The following is a 22786-nucleotide window of genomic DNA, read 5'->3' as shown; positions in this document are numbered from 1 at the left end:
TTCTATGCTGGTAAAATATGGGTGAAACAATAGGAGTTTAGAAAATGCTTAATAATAAGAGTAGTTCTTGTTATACATCTTCTAATGTTACTCTCCCAAAGTAAAATCTGGTAATAGAAAGTAGGATTTAATACTTTGAGCATTTAATACTTTGAGAAGGCTTATGATATGCTCATTAAAAATGAATCAATGAAATATTTATTTAAACACTTTTATTTAAAATGTGTTATATCCTTGAATGGGGTGCCCCCTGCTGACATTTTCAAACAGACATTCCAAATCATTTCCAAGTACAGTCATCCCTCTGTATCAGCCCGGAGATTGGTTCTAGTATCCCCTTGGATACCAAAATTCACACATACTATTTTTCCTCCGCTTTTAAAAATTGAAGTTTGATTGTAAAACAGTTTTAATTTGAATAAAATGATACTGAGGTAGACAATTTCTCTGGTAGGAATCTTCTTTTATTCTCTTTCTCCATTCAAAGCCACTTCTAGCGAGGTTTTCTCTGATCTCAGGTTATATTACCTTGATAGCATATGATAAAGGGTCCTTAACGTAGTCTGGGAGATAACTGTTATTGAAGTAGGTATATTTATTCCTTAGTTTTGTTTTGCATATAAAAAATTAGAATCACATGATATAATTTTATAAGTTTGTTTTCCCCCGTAACAATTATGTATTTTAAATGTTATTAACATTTAAAAATAAAATACATAATAATTAAGGTAAACTTTTTATATGTTGTGAATATCTGATCATTTTGTTTACTAATTTTGGATATTATTATAATGTTGGAAACAACGTTTTGATGAACATTTTTGAGATTAAATCTTTATGCCCCCTTTTTCTTTTTCCCTTTAGGTAAGATTCATAGAATTAGAACAAATTAGAACAAATGGGTAGAAGGCGGTAAATATCTTTGTGACTTCTGAAAAATTGCTGAAATACTCTTAAAAAAATTGTATCAATATAAAATCTGTCAATGTGTTTAAAATGCCTTTTGTTAGAACTTCCAACTTTTGAGTATTTATCAAATTGTATATCCTTCTATCCTTGCCAATCAACTTTATGAGGTATAATTAATATATAGTAATAGTGTAATACTGTAATTTTTAAAATGTGTTAATTGTAAATATGCATAATTTAAAATGTTCCATTTTAGCCATTTTTATGTGTACAGTGGCATTTAGTTAATTCCCATTGTTGTATAACCATCACCACTATTCATTTCCAGAACTTTTTCACCATCTTAAACAGAAGCTCTTTACCCATTAAACGGTAACTTCCCCTTTCCCTTCCCCAGTCCTGGTAACCTATACTCTACTTATTCCACCTTTGTGAATTTGCTTATGGTGAGTACCTCATATTGCTACCAAAACATCAAGGAGTTTGGTCTAGGTCCTGTTGCTCACAGCACAGAAAACCAATCATGGAGACAATGAGTGCTGCTAGGGAAGAAGGCTTCAATTGGGTGCTGCAGCTAAGGAGATGGGAAATCAATCTCAAATTTGTCTCCTCAACTGACTAAAACCAGGGGTTTATTTAGGAGGGAAGAAATGTAACCATGTATGGAAAAACAGGAGTTAGGGAAGGGTGAGGAAGAGGAGTTGGTCGACAGGAAGCAGGTAGTTGGTTAGGCAATTGTGATGGGTGAGGTGGTCTGGTGTCTTATGGTCCAGATGTGGTGATCTGGTAAGTTTCAGTTCCTTGATAACTATCTGGGAGGCCTGATGGTTGGTTTCCCAAGAAAGGAATTCAGATAAGACAAATGTAACTTTCTCAAGTTTTAATACTGGGAGGGTCAATTTCTATCTTTATTTTAAAAGACTGTAAACATCAGTTCTATAGGACAATTGGGCTGGTTTCATTTGCAAGGTTCATCCATGTTGTAACTAACATGTGTCAGCATTTCATTCCTTTTTAAGGCTGAATCATATCCCTTTGTTATGTATATACCACAGTTTGTTTATCTTTTCATCTGTTGTTGGGCACTGGCTTGTTTATATCTTTTGGCTATTGTGAACAATGCTGCTATGAACATTAGTGTTTTCTGTTTTTGTTTTTTGCTAACAGCTATCCCACGGGTGTGAAGTAGTATCTCATGGTTTTGATTTGTATTTTGTGACTAGTGATGTTGAACATCTTTTTGTGTGATTGTTGGCTATTTTTATATCTTCTTTAGAGAAAGGTCTAGTCAAGTCATTTCCCAGTTTTTGAATTGAGTTTTATGTTGTTGAGTTGTAGGTATTTTTTATATATTCTAGATATTAACCCCATGTCAGATAAATGATTGCAAATATCTTCTCTCATTACACAGGTTGCTTTTTACTGTGGCAAGTGCCTTTTTGAGATATGAATTTAGGAAGAATTTTTCTATTTTTTAAATAAGAGTTTTGTACTTGAATAAGGTAAAGTAAATGCTCATCCGTCATTAATTTTTAAATTAAAAACACAATTTTCCTGTTTCTTTGCTGTAGTTCTCTTGGTTGATTACATTTTATCATTTGATAGGTTTTTTTTTTGTTTGAGATGGAGTCTCACTCTGTCTCCCAGGCTGGAGTGCAGTGGCGTGATCTCAGCTCACTGCAACCTCTGCCTCTTGGGTTCAAGCGATTCTTCTGTGTCAGCCTCCCGAGTAGCTGGGATTACAGGCACCTGCCATCATGCCTGGCAATTTTTGTATTTTTGTGGAGACGGGGTTTCACCGTGTTGGCCAGATGGTCTTGAACTCCTGACCTCAGGTGATCCACTCGCTTCGGCCTCCCAAAGTGCTGGGATTATAGGGGTGAGCCACTACGCCCGGCTGGTAGATTTTTTGTTTTGTTTTCTTTTGAAGAAGGCCTCTCAGTGGCTTACCTCTGTGCCATGCTTTGGAGTTTGAGCTCTCTTCCCTGTACTAACTGTAGCTCTGTAGGACTTGGGGGTCAACCTTACCTTTTTTTTCCCCCCGCTTTTGTGTGTCTTGTTTGAATTAGGATTTCTTTTTATTCCGGGCCTGTAAATTTTACTAGATTGTCTCTAGGAATCTTTTTTACTAATTTGCTTCAGCCTGCCTGCCTGCCGTCTCTTTTTACTAATTTGCTTCTGCCTGCCTGCCTGCCTGCTTTCCTTCCTTCCTTCCTCCCTCCCTCTCTCCCTTCCTCCCTCCCCTTCTTCCCCTTCCTTCCCGCCACTGCCCCCCACCCCTGTCCCCGTCCCTTCCTTCCCCTCTCCCATCCCTTCCTTCCCTTCTTTTCTTTGCATTTATTTTGAGATAGAGTATTGCTCTGTCACCTAGGCTGGAGTGCAGTGGGGTAATCTTGGCTCACTGCAGCCTCCACCTCCCAGGTTCAAGTGATTCTCCTGCCTCAGCTGGGATTACAAGTGTGTGCCACCATGCCCAGTTAATTTTTGTGTTTTCAGTAGAGATTTGTTTTCACCATGTTGGCCAGGCTGGTCTCGAACCCCTGACCTCAAGTGATCCACTTGCCTTGGCCTCCCAAAGTGCTGGGATTACAGGTGTAAGCCACAATGCCTAGCCTCTTCACCCCTCCTTTAGCTTTTATATTACTTCTTAGATTTCTTCCTCTCTCTTTCATCTTTTTTCTGTTCCTGAAACCCCTACAGGATGGGTGTGGGGGTTTGTGTCTCTTGACTCTTTTTTCAAATTTTCTTTTGCTTTCTCACTTTCTGTTGTTTATTGAGATATAATTCACATACCATAAAATTCACCATTTTAATGTGTACAGTTCAGTAGATGTCAGTATATTGAAAGTTATTCAACCATCACCACTATCTAAATTCAGAACAGTTTTCTCATCCAGTGAAACCCAGTACCCATTCTTCTCCAATCCCTGGCAACAACTATTCTGCTTCCTATAGGCTGATTTGCCTATTCTTGATACTTCATATAAATGGAATCATACAGTATGTGGCCTTTTGTGTCTCGCTTCTGTCATTTAGCATCATGTTTTCAAGGTTCCTCTATATTGTGGAATGTGTGAGTACTTCATTCTTTTTATAGCTGAATAATCCTTGTATGGCTATTCCACATTTTGCTTATGTGATCTTGATGGACATTTGGGGTTGTTTCCACATTTGGCTATTATGAATAATGGTGCTCTGAACATTTGTCCACAAGGTTTTGTGTGAACATATACGTTTTTATTTCTCCTACAGTAGTGAGGTTGCTGGATAAAATGGTAACTCTGTGTTCAACCTTTTGAAGAACTGCCAAACTCTCTTTGTTAAACTTTTATTTTAGGTTCAGGGGTACCTATACAGGTTTGTTATATAGGTAAACTCATGTTATGGAGGTTTGTTGTACAGATTATTTGGTCACCCAGGCACTAAGCTTAGTAAGGACCAATCGTTATTTTTTCTGATCCTCTCCCTCCTCCCACCCTCCACCCTAAATAGGCCCCAGTGTCGATTGTTCCTTCTTTGTGTCCATGCAAACTTTCTTCTTTTATTGCTGTTCCTTGACTTTGTCTTTGAGCTCTCAAACTTGGTATTTATCCCCACTCATTTTATTATTTAGGATTTCCAGTTAATTTTTTAATTTCAACAATCATATTTGAAAGTTTTTGTTCATTTTCTTTTTCTTTGATTGGTCCTTTTTCCTAGCTGTCTATATTTGGTGTATAATATAATTTTGAATTTGAGGATAAATATTAGGATTATAAAAATTCTCTTCTTGGAGCAGAATTTAGAATTAAATATTGTTATTAATATTTAAGGCTAAACATTAGGATTATATAATATAAGCCTGGAACCTGGACTTTGAAAAAAAGGGAAAAAAATTAGGATTATAAACATTGTATTGGTGTATAAAGATTCACACCTTAGATCTTTTGTAGGTCATACGGTTTTTAGTTTAAAGGGAATCTTTTTCTCAAGAGTTTAGCCTTGAATTCTACTGAGATTTACATTGGCAATTGTGTTTGCATTTTGTTTGCCTTGTACAGCCATACTTTTATGCACTCCGTTCCTACTAATGTGTTTATTTTGCTTTTGATGTTGATATATTTGTTCAACAAACATTTTTAGATTTCTGAGTGCGCTCCAAGCACTGTCTAGGTGTCACAGTGGCGATCGGGACACAGCCCTGCCTTCATGGATCTTCTGGGCTGGTCAGGGAGACAGATAATAAACAAGTCAACGAATGAATAAGTAACTACAAAATTTTAGTTCTGCTCTAATGTGGTAGCCATTCACTTCATGGGGGTTATTTAAATTAAAAATTAATAGTAGCTTACTCATTCAGCACGTATTGTCAGACACAATGGTACTTTCTGCATATGTATTATATCCTTTGATTCTTTTAACAACATGAGGTATGTATTGTTATTGGTCCTACTTGTTGTGCCTACCAGGCCAATGAAAGATGAGTAATTACCCCAGGGTACTGTCTCCCTCACCCTCAACTGTGGGGGTAATTTTTAAAATCAAAGTTAAGGCCAGATGCAGTGGCTAACGCCTGTAATCCCATCACTTTGGGAGGCCGAGGTGGGCAGATCAGTTGAGCTCAGGAGCTCAAAACCAGCCTGGACAACATGACGAAACCCCGTTTTTACTAAAAATACAAAAATTAGCCAGGTGTGATGGCACACACCTACAGTCCCGGCTATATGGGAGGCTGAGTTGGAAGGATTGCTTGGGCACAGGAGGCATTGCAGTGAGCGGAGACTGTGCCACTGCACTCTAGCTTGGATGATCCTGTCTCCAAAAAAAAAAAATAATAATAATTTAAATAAATATTTTGTTCCTCACTTGCATCTGTCGTATTTTATTTGCTTGATAGTCACGTGTCTAGTGGACACTGGATAGAACAGTGCAGATGTGGGACATTTGTCAGTGCACGAAGGTTTGGTAGACAGTGGTGCCTTAGATGCTGTCTTGGAGATGGGTTGGTTCTGAGGTACAGTGTCGAGTCACTAGGGGCATGTGGAGTGGTGACCTGAGAAAACCTGAATTTTGAGAAGGAACCTATAGTGTGAGGGTGTTGTCCATAGGGCATGTGGTACTTGTATTTAGGATTTTTGTAAAAAGTGACTATTTGTAAGATATTTAAAGTTTCTATTTTAAAAGTATAAGGTTTTTAGGTAGTGTGTTTTCTCTTGTTCTAATAGGAATTGTTTTGGTCATATTAGGGGAAATAACTGGCGTGTTTATACATTTTTATTTTAGTTGATTAAATCTGGTTGCATTATTTACTTTTATAGATTGAAAAATGGTTCAATGTTTCAAAAGTATTTTGAGCTTGTATTTGAAAAGGGATAGACAGGCAGGTGCAGTGGCTCAGGCCTGTAATCCCAGCAGTTTGGGAGGCTGAGATGGGAGGATTGTTTGTCAGGAGTTCAAGGCCAGCCTGGGCATCATAACAAGACCCCATCTCTACAAAAAGTAAAAAAATTAGCTGAGCGTGGTGGTGCACGCCTGTAGTCCCAGCTACTTGGGGGGTTGAGGTGGGAGGATGGCTTTTCCAATTATCCTACAGATATTTTTCAAAATTATTACCTTTAAACTATAATCTTTTTATTCAGAGGTGGGATGCTAATTCTACAATTGCCTAGGACTTCTTTAATTTGTATATGTTAAGAAATTTTAATGGGCAATTTAATAAATGTTGAAATTTCTAAGAATTATTTCTGTATGTTAGAGTTGTGATAATGCAGACCTTTTCTCTGTAGTACTTCTCTGAGTCTGATTTGTTTTCCTCCACGGGTGCCACATAGGTATGTATGTATGTATGTATGTATGTATGTATGTATTTATTTATTTATTTATTTTGAGACAGAGTCTCGCTTTGTCACCCAGGCTGGAGTACAGTGACACAATCTCGGCTCACTGCAAGCTCCGCCTCCTGGGTTCACGCCATTCTCCTGCCTCAGCCTCCCGAGTAGCTGAGACTACAGGTGCTCGCCACCACGCCCAGCTAAGTTTTTTGTATTTTTAGTAGAGACGGGATTTCACTGTGTTAGCCAGGATGGTCTCGATCTCCTGACCTCGTGATCCGCCCGCCTCGGCTTCCCAAAGTGCTGGGATTACAGGCGTGAGCCACCACGCCTGGCCACACATAGGTTTACTTCAAGAAGGTAAAAAATAAAAGCTGACTTAAGGTACATACTGATTATCCCAGACAACATGCAGACATCACTAAATGAGTGCAGTTCTCATCAACTTACCATTTGTTTCAATTAGAAAAAATCTCATCAAAACTAATTTTTCTGCATGAAATACCTTTTCAAATCACACTGAATGTGATTTATTAGTAGTGATTTATCAAATTCAGTTTTCTGCTGGATACTAAAGGAACACCTCATTAAGACTAGTGTTTATGCAAATAGTACAATATTTTAAAAACTTTTGATTGTAAAAATTTCTTGTAAACAATGCATACAGATATGTTATCGTTCAGATGTTTAGCACTTACATAGAAACTCACTGATTTACTAACAAGTAGAAAAGAGACCTTTAGCCAAATGCCTCTGTACTCAGCAATAAAATGATTAATTACTGTTTTGCTCTTTTGTCTGGTTAAGGCTTTTAAAAAATTTTATTTTTCCTTTTACTATTACACCACAACTTGTTTAAATTTTGTTGCTATTACAGAATTGCAGCAGACACTACAGTTTGTGTCTCCCTGTGTATACGAGGGAGAGTTTCTCTGGGCTGTGTAGATGCCCAGAGAATGGGGAGTGTGGGCCTGACCTGTCACATTCAATTTTTATTTCACAGTCTTATATCTAATGCTCATCATTGCACAATGTAACTAGCTGGGGTTAGTTTCCTCAGTCCCTACTCTTCAGAGCCTGTTTTCTCTCCGTTTACAGATGGGCCAACGTTGCTCAGGTGATTGGTTTACTGACTTCGCACACAACTGAGCTCCAGGAAAATACACCTGTTGTTGAGGTAATGTCTTTTATGACTGAAATGTGATGAATGACAAGAAATACTGTTGTTGATTATGTAATTTAGAACATGCAGCTTTCCTTGACCTTCACTTGATTTTTCTTTGTGGGATTGTGGAAATTGTTCTAAAACTATCACCTCAACAGACCTTTAGGCTTAAACACAGCAGCTCATTTACAATGTAGTTCATCACTAAAATGGCACAGCAGAGTTAACAAGGCTTGTGAACTCTATTCATCATTATTTCATTTATTTTTCAATAAGGCTTTTTTCATTTCCAGTTTTCTTGTAGTCTGTCCAACATTTTGTTACAGCTAATGTATTTCCTAGTTAAATCATAGCTTATAATTCAAAATGCAAATTCTTCTGGCTCTTCACCTTGAATTTGTGTTTTCATATGAAAGATTACTTTCTACCTCTTCTATTAATGTATATTACACTTAATTGGTAATAGAGTTTTATCCCTTGAACTGGGAGAGGCTCAAGGGTCAGTGTAGGTGAAAAGAACCAAGACTTTTTAGGAGAAATAGCAAGAGATCCTGAAGGAGATTAAAAAGGGGTATTATGGAGAGGAGATTTTGTAGAGCTGAAGCTGGTTGTGTGGTATTTGGGGCTTTAAGAGGAATTGGAAAACCTTCTATGTCTGTGTTGTCCACTATAGTAGCCAACTGGTATTTGGAGCCTTAAGAGGAATTGAAAACTTTTCTCTCTGTGCCGTTCACTGCAGTAGCCAATTGCTGGGACAGTATCCCAGCTGTCCTTACAGTGTCTGGGTGGAGATTAATTTAATTTCACTGTATATCCCTTGCTTACAATTCCATCTCTATTTCCTGCAAACTGTTGGATCTCTGAGCTACTAGTAAAATGCCACCAAGTCTAATTTTTTCCTTTTTGGTGGGGGCCTAAAATAAATGAATTGTGACCTATATGATTACTGATGGTACCCAACTTGGTCCTCAGAGATGTGTCGAGTAGATTTTTATCTAAAAGAGCATATAGGGCAGTATTACCAGGAAGATAAGAAGGCTTAGCATCTCAAAAATGGTTTCTTCTGATGGCTCAGAGCAAAAGGTCTCCAGTGAGATGGAGTAGCTGTAGGAGATGGGAGAGAACATAAAGTCCAAGACAAAGTCCCAAGATTTTAGAGGATATTCCTGCATTGTCAGAGCTGGCATTTGTTGCTCAGGAGCTGTGAAGAAAGAGCCTCTGAATATGTAAAATATGACTGTTGAATTAAATGAGTAGTTGCAGTAGTAAGTAGGATGGATACTTTAGGAAGCTGAGTTAGTGAATTTGAAGATCAGTTGGATGAATTCTCTTAGGATTCAGAAAGAAAGAGGATAAAGATTATGAACTAAAAAGGCATGAATGATAGTTTCAGATTTGTTGTACTATCCAGTATAGTAGCCACCAGCCACTGTAGCTATTGAGCGTTTGAAGAACAGCTAGTCTGAATTGAGATGACCAACTTAAGAAAAGAATACTATGGGCACCCTGTAATTTCCAAACCCCATTGTTCTACTTGATCTTTTTCACAGCATATATCACCACCTGGCATTTTATGTATTTATTTCTCTTTCCACACTAGACTACAAGCTCCATTGGAACAGGGATTGTGAACTGTCTTGTTCAACACTCCACCCCAGTGCCTAGACAGTGTCTTGTGTATATCTAGATACTCACAAATACTTTGAAATAAATGAATAAAAGTATATCAGTATGCTTTGGACTCCCTGTAGCAGGGCCTGGAAGATGGTATGTTTTGCTGCTGCAGGAATTCTCAAGGGACTGGGCAGAGGGCATGTGAAGTAACCTGGGACCTGCTGGCCACCCTGGGTGATGTGCTGCCCTCGCGTCCTACTGGTACTTGCTGTTTTGTGATGCCATCTTAATTTTATTATTTCTCAACACCTTTTAGTTCTTTAGTTCACTACTTTTAATGGCAAAAACTCTACTTTTGCACCAACCTAATTCCTGCTGAGAGCAATTGGCTGTGATAATTTAAGTAGCCACTAGAGGTCACTCAAGCACTGGAAAAAAAGTTGTGCAAGTTTTAAGAATTTGTTTCAACTTCCAGAAGCAGGATCTGTGGAGGCTGAGCTTCCTGGTTTTTTAGAATTTTCTGCTACAGGATGTGTGGCTCCATTCCTTTGGTGATTTTTACTATTTGAGAAGAATCAGATGAATGAAAAACACTATAGCCTCTCCAGAAAAATGCAGTTAGCACCGAGCACATGATTTCAGGGGATCTGAGAACCCTGTGGAGTCCACTGGTGAATCTTTGGTTCATAACTCCTGAGACTAGGTTTCTATAAAACTCACAGTTGGGTGCTTATAGATAATTTTTCAGTAACCAGTAATAAAATTTCAAGTGTAAGATAAATCCTGAATTCTCTATTAGATTTGCTATGAGTGAACAAGAAAAATTGTGGTTGAAGATCCTATAAGCACTATATTTTAGTTTTTATTTTACTTATTTATTCATTTATTTTTTGAGACATGGTCTCGCTCTGTTGCCCAGGCTGTAGTGCAGTGGTGTGATCTCGGTTCACTGCATCCTCTGCTTCCCGGGTTCAAGAGATTCTCAGCCTCAGCCTCATGAGTAGCTGGGACTGCAGGTTCATGCCACCATGTCCCACTAATTTTTGTATTTTTACTAGAGATAGGTTTTCACCATGTTGGCCAGGCTGGACTTGAACCCCTGGCCTCAAGTGATCCACTTGCCTCGGCCTCCCAAAGTGCTGGGATTACAGGTGTGAGTCACTGCACCTGGCCCCTATAAGCATTTTAAAGGCATAGAACCTCATTTTGTTACTCACCTTTGTACCCCACAGTGCTGAGCCAGCAAAGTAATGTGTATTTCAGGCACTCAGTCAATGCTGAAGGGTTTAATGAATGATTAAAAGAATGTTAGAAGAGTATGATGGTGTAATTTGTTACAAAGAGAAATAAAAAATGGAGCAAAAATCTATTTTACTGTCCTTGTAATATAACTTAAGTCTCTTTCATCTTATTCTCTCATCAACAGCTACAGAAAATAACTGGTCATGATCTCCTTTATGCATTTAGAAGCATTTATTGGCATCTGTATCTTTTTCCCAGAAAAATATAACTATCTGAAGCTTATTTTCCTAGATAACACATTTACCACTGTGTAATCATTGTGGTTTCTATATGTAATAATTTAAATAAATATTTCTGTTATTAAGCCAATATATTTAGTGTGAAGCATGCAGTGGATGTATTTTAGGAAATTTAATACGGACTCATCAAATGCAATAACTGAAAGGATTTTTTTTTTTTTTGGTGACCAAGTCTCACTCTGTCAGCCAGACTGGAGTGCAGTGGCGTGATCTTGGCTCACTGCAACCTCCGTCACCCAGGTTTAAGAAATTCTCCTGCCTCAGCCTCCCGAGTAGCCGGGATTACAGGCATGCACTGCCATACCCAGCTAATTTTTTTTGTATTTTTAGTAGAGACAGGATTTCACCATGTTGGCCAGGCTGGTCTCGAACTCTTGACCTCAAATAATCCACCCATCTCAGCCTCCCAAAGTGCTGGGATTACAGGCGTGAGCCACCACGCCCGGCCAAAAGGAATATTAACACATTTTAGGTTAACCTATTCATTAAATTTATTTATTATCGGTTGGGCAGGATGACTCACGACTGTAATCCCAGTACTTTAGGAGGCTGAGGTGGGAGGATAACTTGAACCTAGGAGTTTGAGACCAGCCTGGGCAACATAAAGAGACCCTGTCTCTAGAAAAAATAGGAACAGTCTGGTGTGGTAGTGCGGATCTGTGGTCCCAGCTACTCAGGAGGCTGAGACGTGACCCTGGGAGATTGAGGCTGTAGTGGGCTATTGTCATGCTACTGCACTCCAGCTGGGCAACAGAGCAAGAACCTGTCTCAAAAATTTTTTTTTATTATTATGGAAAATTTCAACATATATAGAAGTAGAGAGACTAGAATAATGAGGTAGCATCATTCACTTCCAGCAATCATCAACACTGGCTAATCTTGTTTCATCTATGTCTCCTGCTTTCATTCTCTCTCTCCCTTTTTCTCTCCCTCTCTCTCTCGCTGGAGTATTGTAAATAAGATAATATCATTTTATTAGCAAATATATTTTTCTAACAGAAAAGGATTAGAGAAATATATAATCACAATTCCATTATCACTCCCAATACATTCAACAATAGTCCCTGAATATCATCTAATACCCAGTTAGTGTTCAGATTTTCTTGATGGTTTCATACATGTCATTTTGTAATTTTTCTTTGAGCCAGGATTGTGTTTAGATAATGTGACCCTTAAGTCTGTTAATTCCTGGTCTCTTTTTTTTAGTGTCATTTATTTGTTACAAATTGTTCCTTGTCTTGGCCCAAATGGGAACATCAGAAGCTTTATTGCACCCTTTTGGTGTTATTCAACAGAGTCCTTTATCACCTGCCTTTCCTTTCTTGCACGTGGCTGCTTATATGTGAACCCTTGGTTCAGTACTTTTTTGCGGGGATGGCTTGGAGAAATAGGAATTTTTCATAGTTGGTGCTGTATTTTTCCTATTGCTTCATAGAAAGTGAGACAACTAAACGTTATATGCCTCTATTAGAGGGGTTAAAGTTGATCACTGGAGTCAGATGTTGTCAGCCTTATTATAAATATTCCCATCACTCTTTTTTTCCTTCATACCTTCATCTGTGAGCCAGGAACTCATCACTGTTTTATTTAATAGTTTTAACATCAATCGATTATTGTCTACATGTAATAATCCTTTAGAGTTGCAAAATGATAATTTTCTTATTCTGTAATTTCCTTTCTATTTGTAGTTGGAAGTTTTCTTACAGAAAAGCTTTCCCTGATCAACTATTTGGTTATCCTAAAATAGAATTTGTTTCTCAAGGCAGGATAAATGCTTGATTGTTTCTCTTCATAGGTTAGTTTTCAGAATAAAGAGTTGGTACCATAGAAATCTCCATAAATGTCCAGTGAGTTGGTACCTTAGAAATCTCCATAAATGTCCAGTGAAATTGATTTTATATTCTTAAGAACTTACAGATGTATATATGTATATGTATATCATCTAGTCCTTTGCAGTCGTTAGTCTTTTTGATGCTTAAATTGTTTCATCTCCATCCAGTGGGAGCCATTCAAGTTTGCTCCTTTCTCCCTTTGACATAAGCCTACTCCTGTCTCTGATAGCTTGCTGGCTTCTCGGCAGTGAGCTTTCACAGGCTTGTTTTGGGAATAGTTAGCCCCTAGTTTTGAAACCACTTCTATAAGGAATCTTGTTTACTTTTTGTTAGAAGATGTAGTTAGAGAACGCAGTCTGGGTTCTCTAGGATTTTTTTTTTTTTCTTGTAGAGCTTTTCAGAGGTCAGATCTGGGTACTATTGTTTCTTAAAAAGAGAAAAATTCTGAGTTTATTGATACCTTTCCAATTCAGATTTTTTTATTGAGATGGAGTTTCGCTCTTGTTGCCCAGGCTGGAGTACAATGGCACGATCTCGGCTCACTGCAACCTCTGCCTCCCGGGTTCAAGTGATTCTCCTGCCTCAGCCTCCCGAGTAGCTGGGATTACAGGCATGCACCATCATGCCTGACTAATTTTGTATTTTTGGTAGAGACAGGGTTTCACCATGTTGGCCAGACTGGTCTCAAACTCCTGACCTTAGGTGATCCGCCTGCCTTGGCCTCCCGAAGTGCTGGGATTACAGGTGTGAGCCACTGCACCTGGCCTCAGTTCAGATTTAAAATTCATTTTTACCTCTTGATTTACAATTTTTATTTTTCTTCTCATAAGCTAAAAATCCTGGCTGGGCGCAGTGGCTCATGCCTGTAATTCCAGCACTTTGGGAGCCGAGGCAGATGGATCACTTGAGTTCAGGAGTTCGAGACCAGCCTGGCCAACATGGAAAAATCCCATCTTTACTAAAAATATAAAAATTAGCCAAGCATGGTGGTGCACACCTGTAATCCTGGCTACTCGGGAGGCTGGGGCACGGGAATTGCTTGAACCCAGGAGGCAGAGGCTACTGGGATCACACCACTGCACTCCAACCTATGCAACAGAGTGAGACTCTGTCTCAAAAAAAAAAGAAAAATCTTGACCATTAATAACATTAACATAATGATCCTTTTTTTTTTTAGCTTAAAGTTTAGTTTAAAAACAGTAGTACACGTATTGTTACTAACAACAAAACTACAAAGTACATTTTAAGTACTTTTTTCCCTAGTGATACAACCCACTGGATGATATATACAGTCAAAACACTGAGTTTTAAAATCAATTTAAGTAATTCTTCACTTTGTACTTTTGTCACCAATATGATATATAGTTATGTATGTTTCCTTTTTTTTTTTTTTTTTAGATATTTAGAGATTACTTTGTACTTTCCGGTTTGAAAATTATAATTGTTTTTTATTGAAGTGTTAGAAATATACAGAAATATGTACAAAATGTAAATGTACTGCTTAATGAATTATTGCCAAGTGTGAAAACCCAAGAAACTGCCACTGGGTCAAGAAACAGAACATTGAGTAGGACGTTGCCGGCATACGAGGGGACCCTCTTGTGCCCTTCCCGATCACTGTTCTCTCCGTTTGCGCCAAAGGAAGTTACTGTAACTTCCAACTCTATGATGATTTTGCCTGCTTTTGAATTTTATTTAAATTGAGTCATATGATATGTATACTTTGGTATCTGGCTTCTCTTATCTCATATTATGTTTATGGAATCATCCTTGTTGCAGGTACCTGTGGTTCATTTTTAGTACATGAGTATACTACATCACTGGCGATGGGCATTTGGATTGTTTTCTGTATTTGGCTATTATAAACCTTGCACACACATTTTGATGCACTTGCACAAGCTCTCTGTTGGGTATGTGTAGGAATAAAATTTGTAGGTTATAGGATATGTGTGTGTTCAACTTTAGGGGGTAATCCAAACTGTTTTCCAAAAAGGTTGTAGAAATTAAAATGCTTTGACTAATGAAAAAATGTTTGGTGCTGTGTATTCTCATTAATACTTAGTGTTGGCATAAAATCATGTTAATGTTTTTAACATTAATGGTTATTGAGTTTGGTATGGCATCTGAAGATATGAGTATAGAATTTTTCTTCCTATCTCTATTAATAGGTGGATTATATTAATGGAATTCCTAAAAATAAATCACCTTTGCATCTTCAGAAGAAATAACTTGGTGCTCTCTATAATTCACTTTTGGAGTCTCTTTCCTAACGTTTTTTTCTAGAATTATTCCTCTATTTTTTCTTGCCACATTACATTGACTCTTGCAGAGTCCAGGCTGTTTGTCCTGTAGAATGTTCCACATTCCAGATTTGTCTGCTTGCTTTTTCTTGGTATTGCCAACTTATTCCTCTAGTCCACACATTCCCTATAAACTGTAAGTTAGGTCTGGAAGCTTCGTTAGATTCAGGTTAAACCTTTTTTTTTTTTTTTGGTAAGAACATATAATAGGTGATATTGGGTACTTCATATTTCGACTCATCAGGAAGCGTGCAGTGTCAGGTTTTATTAGTTGCGCCTACTTTGACCATTTGATTAAAGTGGTGCTGCCAGAGAGCTCCATTGTAAAGGTACATCTTTTCCTTTGCAGTGCCACTTTACCTTTCATGTGATGTATGCAATAAGAACATAATATTAAAAATCATGTAGATTATAACTGCTGTTTTAACATTTTTCTAAAATAAAACATACAATTTTAGTTCAGGAAATGTTAATCATTTTATAGTGATTAATCGCCATTGCATTTTCTCTTTATTTTCAACAGATTATTACTATTTTTATTTTTGAGATGGAGTCTCATTGTGTTGTTCAGGCTGGACTACAGTGGCACAGTTGTAGCTCACTACTTGGGCTTAAGCCATCTTCCCACCTCAGCCTCCTAAGTAGCTAGTACTACAGGTGTGTGCCACCATGCCTAGCTGTGTTTTGTTTTTTTTTTTTTTTTCTTTTTTTGTAGAGAGATGTAGTCTTCCTATGTTGCCCAGGCTGGTCTTTTTAGTTTTAAAAAAATCATTTTAGCCAAGCTTTATTGAATGCTGAGATACCACTACTGCACTCCAGCCTGGGCGACAGAGTGAGACTCTGTCTCAAAAAGAAAAAAAAAAAAAAAGAACTAACTGTATACAGTTTCTATGAGACGTACTTTAAATAGGAGGTTAGACCTAAAAAGTAGAAGATGATATACGGAAACACTAGCAACAAGAAAGCTTGAGTAGCTTTCTTATTAATATTAATAACAAAGTAGAAATTAAGGGAGTATTACCAGAGATAAAAACAGTTCGTAATAATGAAAGTTTCAGTTCATTAGGCAGCATTAACAATCCTTAATTTGTCTGTGTAAAATGAGACTACTTTAAAATATATGAAGGAAAAATGGACAGAACTAAAAAGAGAACTTGATAATGACAAATTCATTATTATTGTTGGATATTTTAAAAATAAGTAGATAAAAATTCTGTGAGAACATGGAAGATTTGAATATTAATAAAATTGAAATAATTAACATTTATAGAATGCTGATTCCCACAATTGTACAATACCTTTATTTTGAAACCACACTGAATAGTCACTAAAACAGACCATTCTCTTGGCCACAAAACATACCTTTATAACAAAGTATTGAAATTGTTTAGGATATGTTCTCTGACCATGATTGAATTAAATTAGAAATGTCTTAACAAGAAGAAATCTAGAAAATCCCCCAAATGTTAGGAAGTTAAGAAAAATACTTGTAACTCATGGGTCAATAAAATCTCACAAATTTTTAGAAAATATTTAAAACTGAATAACAAGGGGAACCCAACACCTCACCATGTTTGTGATGCTGCTGAAATGGGGGTAAGAGTGAAATAATTCACAGCCGAAATGCTCAGGTTAGAGCAGCCGTTCTGAAAACTGCGGATCACAATTGTCTGGGCGGTTTTTGCTGAAACAAAGATTGTCAGGCCAAGCGTGGCGACTCATGCTTGTAATCCCAGCACTTTGGGAGGTTGAGGCGGGCAGGTCACTTAAAGCCAGGAGCTTGACACCAGCCTGGTCAAGGGGGTTTTAGAAGAAACTCTGTCTTCTAAAAATACAAAAATTATCTGGGCATGGTGGTACACACCTGTAATCCCAGCTACTTGCAAGGCTGAGGCATAAGAATCGCTTGAACCTGTGAGGTGGAGTTAGCAGTGAGCCAGGATCTTGTCACTGCACTCCAGCCTGGGTGACACCTTGCCCCCAAAAAAACAAAACACACAGATTGTCAGACCCCACCTCCAAAGTTTCTCATTCTGTAGGTTTTGAGTAGGGCACAATAATTTGCATTTCCAGTAAGAGCCCTGGTGGCTTTTGATGCTGCTGGTTTAGGGACTATACTTTGTGAGCCACTATATTAGAAATTGAGAATGTTTTTTTTTTTCTTTTTTTGAGACGGAGTCTCGCTCTGTCACCCAGGCTGGAGTGCAGTGGCGCAATCTCGGCTCACTGCAAGCTCCGCCTCCTGGGTTCACGCCATTCTCCTGCCTCAGCCTCTCCGAGTAGCTGGGACTACAGGCACCCACTACCACGCCTGGCTAATTTTTTGTATTTTTAGTAGAGGCGGGGTTTCACCATGATCTCGATCTCCTGACCTCGTGATCTGCCCGCCTCGGCCTCCCAAAGTGCTGGGATTACAAGCGTGAGCCACCGCGCCCAGCCGAGAATGTTTTAAGTTCCAGTTTAAGAAGCTAGAGAAAGGAGAGCAAATTAAACCCAATGCAATTCAAATAAAGGAAATAATAAAATTAAGAGCTGAACTCAGTGAACTGGATAAGTAACAATAGATAAAAAATTATGATGTTCTGTGTTCCCAGAGGAAGAAAAGAATAAAAAAAGAAATGAAACCAAACCAGTAGTTCATATTGATAAATTGCATAAAATTTTTAAATCTCTAGCTAGATTGATCAAAAGAAAATAAGGAGAAAATACAAATTACCAATGTCAAGACTGGGAGATAGCCGTATGAATTTAATGTATACTAAAAGATACTAAGGGGATAATCTGAATAACTTCATACTTGACAACTTAAGTGGAAAAAGGTGCTTGAATAACAACTTTCTGGAACTGATGGAAAAATCTGGGGAGCCCTATATCTGTTAGTACATCATTAAAAACCTTCCCACCATAACAGTTCCAGGCTTAGATGACTTCATTGATGAATTCAACACACATATACCATGAAGGCACGCGCACACACACACACACACGCGCGCGCATTATCATAGATATATTAAAACAAGAGTCCCCAAACTGGCCCGTGGACCAGGACTGGTTTATGGCCCGTTAGGACCCAGGCTGCACAGCAGGAGGTGAGCGGTGGGCCAGTGAGCATTATTGCCTGAGCTCTGATCAGCAGTGGCATTAAATTCTCAACAGGAACGTGAACCCTATTGTGAACTGTGCATGCAAGCGATGTAGGTTGTGCACACTTTATGAAAACCTAACTAATGCCTGATGATCTGAGGCAGAACAGTTTCATTCCAAAACCATCCCCCCAACCCCTGGTCCACGGAAAAATTGTCTTCTACAAAACTGATCCCTGGTTCCAAAAAGGTTGGGGACTGCTGCATTAATATATATTGATAATTATATTCACTCACCATCAGGTCTACTTATCTTTATGAGAAGGTACAAGACAAGCAACACAGCATGAATGATAACAGCATAGCGGAGGTCTTATGATGTAGATATAGCTTGCATGTGGTGGTAGATGAGGCTGAATGGGTGTGGACCAACTCAGTTTAGGGAAGTCATGTCTAAAATTGTTTGAAGTTGTTATGTTACTGAGTTTTGACTGTTACCTGACTTCCTATCATGTCTGTCCTTGTCTGCCTAATACCTGTACCTGAGAGTTTTTAAGATATTCTGAATACAAGTCCTTTATCCAATATATTGTTGGCAATATTTCCTCTGTGGCTTGTCTTTTTATTTTTATAGTATCTTTAAAACGTTCTTAATTTTGATGAAGTCCAACTTACCAATTTTTTCTTTTACGAATGGTCCTTTTGGTGTCTCAAGTCTTTCTAATGCAGGGTCACAAAGAGCTTTTCTCTTGTGTGTTTCTAAAATTTTTGTAGTTTTGAGTTTTGTATTTTAACCTACAATAAAGTTTTAGTTAATTTTGTATAGGGAGTTAGATATGAATTGAGAGTTTTTTTTTTTTTTTTTTGGTATCCAGTCAACAAATATTTAATAAGCACCTTCTTTGAGCCAAGTAATGGGGTAGGCCCTGCAGGCAAATAAGCAAAACAGATGTTGTCCCCGTCCTTGTGGAACTTTCTAATGGGCGAAGGATATTAAACAGAGGAAGTTGAAATAATAAAGGAGACTGAGAAGGAGCAATGGTTAAGTGGAAACTCCAGAGAGTTGCTAATGGAGGGAAAGAGAGGTGTGTGTTCTGTGAAGGAGAAATGGTTATCTTTTTTACTGTTGCATTACATAAATTGAAAATAGACATTTCTTTGGATTTGGTAAGATGGGGTTATTAGTGACTCGTAAAGGACAAATTGAGATAGGAGCCAGATTGGGGTGATTTTATAGAAAACTAGAGGTGAGCAAGAGGTGAATCTACATCTAGATAAGCCTTTTTTTTTTTTTTTTTTGAGACAGAGTCTTGCTCCGTCACCCAGGCTGGAGTGCAGTGGCGCGATTGGTTCACTGCAACCTCTGCCTCTCGGGTTCAAGTGATTCTCCTGCCTCAGCCTCCCAAGTAGCTGGGGCTTACAGGCATGTGCCACCACACCCGGCTAATTTTTGTATTTTTCATAGAAACGAGGTTTCCTCATGTTGGCCAGGCTGGTCTTGAACTCCTGATCTCAAGTGATCCACCCACCTTGGCCTCCCAAAGTGCTGGGATTACAGGCATGAGCCACCACCCCTGGCTATCAATATGTGCCTATCCCGCCAGTAATGCCTGTGTTAGCCTGTTTTGCTTTGTTATAAAGGAATACCTGAGGCAGGATAATTTATAAAGAAAAGAGGTTTATTTGGCTCACGGTTCTGCAGGCTGTAGAAGAAGTGTGGTGCCGGCATCTGCTTCTGGTGAGGGCTTGAGGCTGCTTCCACTCAGGGCAGAAGGTGAAGGGGAGTAGACATCACATGGTGAGAGAGAAGGAAAGAGAGGAGGGAGGTGCCAGATTCTTTTTAACAGCCAGATCTCCTGAGAACTAAGATTACTCTTCTTATTTTATTTATGTTTTTATTATTTATTTATTATTTTTTTTTGACGGAGTTTCGCTCTTGTTGCCCAGGCTGGAGTGCAGTGGCGAGGTCTTGGCTCACCAGGGCGTCTGCCTCCCGGGTTTTGGTGGTTCTCCTGCCTCAGCCTCCCGAGTAGCTGGGACTGCAGGCATGCTCGGCTAATTTAGCTTTTTTTTTTTTTTTTTTGGTGGAGATGGGGTTTCTCCATGTTAGTCAGGCTGCTCTCAAACTCCTGACCTCAAGTTATCTGCCTGCCTCAGCCTCCCTGGGTGCTGGGATTGGAACAGGAATGAAAAGACATTTAAAAATGTGTAAGCAAAAACAGTTGTATGTAAAAAAAACAAAACAAAACAAAACGAAAAACCCCGTTTCCCCCTGAGAATGAGAAAGAGCTGGAGTCCTTTGAAAGAAACTACCTGTTTTTCTGTGGCTAGTGAGCCTTATCTCTTCTTCCTTCCCAGGCATTATAAAACCCTAATTCCCTAACTGTGCAACTGCAAGGTCACTAAACAAATTGGTGCATTTACAATCCTTTAGCCAGACATAAAAGTTCTCTAAGTCCCCACCAGATTAGCTAGATACAGAGTGCTGACTGGTGCACCCATGAACCCCAAGCTAGACACAGAGTGCTGATTGGTGCATATACAATCCTCCCACTAGACATAAAAGTTCTCCAAGTCCGCACCCCACTCAGGAGCCCAGCTGGTTTCACCTAGTGGATCCCGTGCCAGGGCTGCGGGTGAAGCTGCCCGCCAGTCCCGCACCGCTCGCCTGCACTCCTTGGCCCTTGGGCAGTCGATGGGACCGGATGCCGCGGAGCAGGGGGCGGCACCTGTTGGGGAGGCTCTGGCTGCGCGGGAGCCCACCGCAGAGGGGAGGGGGGGGTTCGAGCATGGCGGGCTGCATTCTGACATACAAAAGTTGAGAAAATTCATCACCAGCAGAATTGCACTACAAAAATATTAAAGGAAATTATTCAGGCAGAAAAAAGAAAATTAAATCTATACAAAAAAAGAATAAAAAAGTAAATATGTGAATAAATAGATTGTTTTCCTTAATTTTTGAACCTATTTTAAACATAAGCTGCTGTTGTTTTTCTTTTTGAGACACAGGGTCTCACTCTGTCACCCACACTGATGTACAGTGGCAGGATCACAGCTCACTGCAGTCTCAATCTCCCAGGCTCAAGCAATCTTTCCGCCTCAGCCTCCCAAGCAGCTGCGACAACAGGCATGTGCCACCATGCCCAGCTAATTTTTTTTTTAATTTTTAATAGAGATGAGGTCTCATTATGTTGCCCAGATTGATCTTGAACTCCTGGTCTCAAGTAATCCTCCTGCCTTGGCCTCCCAGAGTGCTGAGATTACAAGCATGAGCTACTATGCCCAGCCAAACATAGCTGTTTAAAGCAGAAATAACAACAATGAATTGTGAGCTTTATAACATGTAGACATAAAATGTATGACAATAGTAGGAAGGCTAGAAGGAGAATGCTAGATTATTCTGGTGTGAGGTTCTCAGGAATTTGCATATCATTATATACATTATATAAATAAGGTTATGATAGAAAGTTCTAATATATATGAGGTTCTTATATATGAATTTGTATATCATTACTTGAAGGTCAACTGTGATAAATTCGAGTTATACACTGTTTAAAAAAGATGTATATGCCAGGCGCAGTGGCTCACACCTGTAATCCCAGCACTTTGGGAGGCCGAGGCAGGCAGATCACAAGGTCAGGAGTTCAAGACCAGCCTGTCCAACATGGTGAAATCCTGTCTCTACTAAAAATACAAAAATTAGCCAGGCGTGATGGCACGCGCCTATAATCTCAGCTACTCAGGAGGCTGAGGCAGGAGAATCGCTTGAACCCAGGAGACAGAGGTTGCAGTGAGCCGAGATTGCGCCACTCCAGCCTGGGCGACAGAGCAAGAATCCATCTCAAAAAAAAAAAAATAATAATTTGGTGCTACTTTATAGATGTATTTAAGGTTTTGTTTTTTTTTTCATATTTTGTATCCAGTATTTTTAGTTGCTTTCAGAGGGATAGGGTTGTCCAGGTATCTTGCCCACTATACTGCAAGAAATGAAAATCCTACATTCTTGGTTCAATGAATTACTAAAACAATAAAATATGTTAAAAAAAAATTCCAGGTACCTTGAAGCCGTTAGAGGAAAGATCAGTCCACAGATGTGAAACAACTAATGTCAGTATTTCAGATGTTAATTTTGGTGCTCTTTGTTGGAAAAGTAGGCATGTAGACTAAAATTATATTTGTGTGTGATGCTATGTTTAGTTCTATTTTTTATTTAAAAAATAAACACAGATAATCAGTTTCCCCATATCACGGAGTCAAAGTGTGTCTTCCCTCCCCTGCTCTGCAGTGTCACCTCTGTCACATCAATGGACGTGTCTCTTTCTAGGCTCTATTTGGTTGTGTTGGCCTACTTATCTCTGTGCCACACTATCTCAGTTAATAGTCTTTACTTTTAATATATATTTTCAATATATGCAGTGTTTTGGCCTACCAATAATATCTTTCTTCAAGAATTTATGTTCGCCCTTTTTCATTTGCATGTAATTTCTAAAATCAACTTTAGTTTACCTATTGGGATGTTGACTGAGAATACA

General features: G+C 38.7%; 1 protein-coding gene across 1 annotated transcript in view; it reads left to right on the top strand.

The window, feature by feature from the left end:
• The window catches only part of LOC100589158 (golgin subfamily A member 8K-like), a gene marked incomplete at its 5' end in the record, with an annotated part of 41456 nt that overhangs the window by 1112 nt on the left and 17558 nt on the right, over positions 1-22786 (top strand). The window contains one exon of the mRNA XM_030815113.1: positions 7818-7896. Coding sequence (XP_030670973.1) covers positions 7818-7896 — 79 coding nt within the window. The remainder of the gene's footprint in view (positions 1-7817; positions 7897-22786) is intronic.

This window comes from Nomascus leucogenys, chromosome 6 (genome assembly GCF_006542625.1).
Source record: "Nomascus leucogenys isolate Asia chromosome 6, Asia_NLE_v1, whole genome shotgun sequence".
Lineage (NCBI taxonomy): Eukaryota > Metazoa > Chordata > Mammalia > Primates > Hylobatidae > Nomascus > Nomascus leucogenys.
Note: the sequence above shows the minus strand (reverse complement) of the source record. Positions and strands in the feature narration are given on the sequence as shown.